The sequence below is a fragment of the Thunnus maccoyii genome, chromosome 6, assembly GCF_910596095.1.
Source record: "Thunnus maccoyii chromosome 6, fThuMac1.1, whole genome shotgun sequence".
Lineage (NCBI taxonomy): Eukaryota > Metazoa > Chordata > Actinopteri > Scombriformes > Scombridae > Thunnus > Thunnus maccoyii.
This window is the reverse complement of record NC_056538.1, coordinates 24,158,692-24,161,727: the sequence shown is the minus strand read 5'-3', so window position 1 is coordinate 24,161,727 and position 3,036 is coordinate 24,158,692. Positions and strand designations below refer to the sequence as shown.

General features: G+C 37.2%; 1 protein-coding gene across 1 annotated transcript; it reads left to right on the top strand.

The window, feature by feature from the left end:
- Positions 1 to 960: 960 nt before the first annotated feature.
- si:ch211-105f12.2 (RIMS-binding protein 2-like) lies at positions 961 to 2,706 on the top strand. Its single transcript, XM_042414519.1, has 5 exons — positions 961 to 1,179; positions 1,555 to 1,711; positions 2,117 to 2,238; positions 2,349 to 2,420; positions 2,514 to 2,706. The coding sequence occupies exons 1-5, from the start codon at positions 961 to 963 to the stop codon at positions 2,577 to 2,579; spliced, it is 636 nt and encodes a 211-aa protein (XP_042270453.1). The 3' UTR covers positions 2,580 to 2,706.
- The last annotated feature ends 330 nt before the right edge of the window (positions 2,707 to 3,036 follow it).

The window sequence follows — 3,036 nt, the reverse complement described above, 5'->3', positions numbered from 1 at the left end:
ATGAGTTTAAAGATCATTCAATCAAAAACCCGAGCATGAATAAATGTTGGCAGATATGGCCACTCCTCATGCCTCCCTCTTTCTGCCTCTTTCTCTCTCTTACTCACACATAAACAAACACACACAGAATTGTTAAACCTTTCCCTTCCTCCACAGGAGGAGATTATCACCTGCTAACCTGGCCTGAGGTCAAAAGAGGAAGTGTTGACTTTCAGTGACATGTAAACTGGGTCAAGTCATGATAGGATGAGAAGGCGGGTCAAGTCATACAAAAAAAGCCAAAATGTTGCCTCTCAGTGAACCATTTTTAATCACTATTGGTACTGATATTGAATGAGCATGTTGTTGTTTTTTTAATGTGGTTTTAAATGTGTTTTCCTCATTTTATCTCTTAACTAGTAGATGCAAAACTAAAGGCAACATTTTCAGGAAATATCTTTTCATCAAAACCTAAATTTCATCACTTCTCCCAGTCAACTAAATTGTTTCAAAATATGATGTTTTTTTCTAGGTAAAGCAATAGCAGTTTTTGAGAAAATCAAAAGTTTATAACTCTTGTGTGGAAATACAGTCTTACAAAATTGATTATTTTTTTGTCTCTGTAAGAGTTTTATTCAAGTGTGTATTTATTATGCACCTTTCAGTAATATTTGACAGACACTAGAAGATCTCAAGTTGCCAAATGTTGGATAGATGCAGCCTAAAATAGCCTAGATAACATATCTGTAGTTTATTTTTTAGTAAATTTAAATCCTTTTACTTTGCATTGCACAGTCTTACAGTGCAACAGGCTGTGCTGAAGCATTGAATGTATCCACTTGCTTCAAAGAGGATTACTGTACCTTGTGCTTAGCTTAGTTACCTCAAATTAGGATAAGGGTAAGGATTTCTGCTGAGGTCTGCCTTCTACAGTGGCCATCTGTCTGCCAAGTGGACAGTCGAGAGCTCCTGCTGCTGTAAATGGAGAGTCTGGAGTTAGATGTTTTGATATACCCAAATGAAGTGAGGATTGCTACTCCGGAAGACCTCAGAGAATGGGAACTTGAGACTGCGAGCCAGGTGTCCACACCCACCGTCCGGCTCTTTGTGGCACTTTATCCATACAATCCTGCTGCAATGTCTCCGAACTACGACACGGCTGCAGAGGAGCTGCCTTTTGTACCAGGCCAGATAATCAAGGTAAAAACCCCTTGTGACGTTTCTCCCTCTGTTGCAACTTCTTCTTATACTGTGAAACTGTTATAATCGTGTACAGATCTTTGTGGTGTTCTTTAGGTGCATGTTTGTGTGAGTTGTGTTTCCTCACTTTCGATCGGTTGAAAAGCTCCTTTGAAAGAACATGATGGTGTTTCCTGTGTGACCAGCTGAATGTGAAAAAAGATGTGCACTTCCTTTCTATATACCCTGTCAAAATTTTCAACTGGTTGATGAGATTTGCCACCATTTGTCTGAAACCTGTCTGCTGCTACCAAGTGCAAATGTACACATGAATATATTTATTTCCTCCCAAACCTGCTAGACAGTAATATAACTAAATGTCTCTGCATCTATTAGGTGTTTGGAGATAAAGACTCTGATGGTTTCTATCACGGTGAGTCTGGTGGCCTCTCTGGTTATGTGCCAAGCAACATGGTGGCTGAAATCCCAGTGGATGATGAATATCTGAAGCACCTACTCATGCAGCAGGGATTCCTCCCAGTGGACCACACAGGTATCAACCATCTGTCTGTGCAGGACACTGATAGTAAGTTAGGAGCAATATGCAGATATATTTTAATCTGGATGCATGAAAATAACTCCTTTACTTTCAACAATAAATGTGTTGTGACCTTTGAGCAAGGTACAGCCGTCTCCATCTGTATGAGGCTGCTTACATTGAGTGTGAATGTGCATAACTGTAGAAAGCTATAAAATGAAAGTAAAAAAACACAGTTCTTGAGTCTATTTTACAAAATGATTTCAGTTAACCGGCTCAAAGGTGTTTGTTTATTTATTATCTTAGCTTTTTCAACAGTTAATTTTTTGAAGTTTGATGCTTTTACTGGCCTGTGTGAAAACTGATTTTCCATTTAAAAGTTGTGCCATTTCAAATGAGTTTTTGTATTTTGGCCCACAGGCATGTCTTTAACGCCAGATCTGAGTGACGTAGCCAGTATTCCTGATGATGTGGTTGTTCGCAGAATGGTGGCCTTATTTGACTATGATCCGTGGGAAAATTCACCCAACGTGGACAGTGAAGTAAGAACTATAATGATACATAATAATCTGATACATAATCTGTTGCTATAAATTCAACAAAGTGGTTTATGATGTTTCAAACTTAAACATGTTTGTCTTTTCTTTAACAGGTTGAACTTGGCTTTCATTCAGGAGACATCATATATGTTCTAGGTGACATAGATCAAGACGGATTCTACTATGTGAGCGTCATCTCTACATTTTTACATTTATTGCCACCTAGTTTTTAACCTCACTGTTTGCTCACAATTATTGTCTTTTTATTTCAATTTTAGGGGGATCTGCAAGGACGGCGAGGTTTGGTCCCATCAAACTTTCTGCAGGCACTACCGTGGAATTAGAATAAAACGCCACATTAGGTACCAATGCCAAGTCTTGGACACAACAGGATATCAGCAGTATTTTTATATATAAAAAAATATTTAAAAAATAGCTACATGGACATTTTATGTGTCAAAAAGATTTTTATATTTTTATATTGTAGTAAAGCACAGCACCTGCTTTAGATGGCAAATCAGTGAGAGTCTATCTAAATTAATCAGCTTGATCAGAATGCTGCAAAGTAAAAAGAGTTCTCGTCATACACTGGTCAGGTAAATCATTTATTGAAGAATTATAACAGTAATTACACATTTTTTTGGTAAGAAATACAGACAATTACAAATCATATTTTAAAAAAGCATACAAATCTATGTTATTGTTTTATTATATAACAATTCACCGTGGAAGAGTTTCAGTTTGCTTTTTATTTGTCTGGTAAATTCACTTTGCTTCTACTTTATGCACTTTCACAAAACA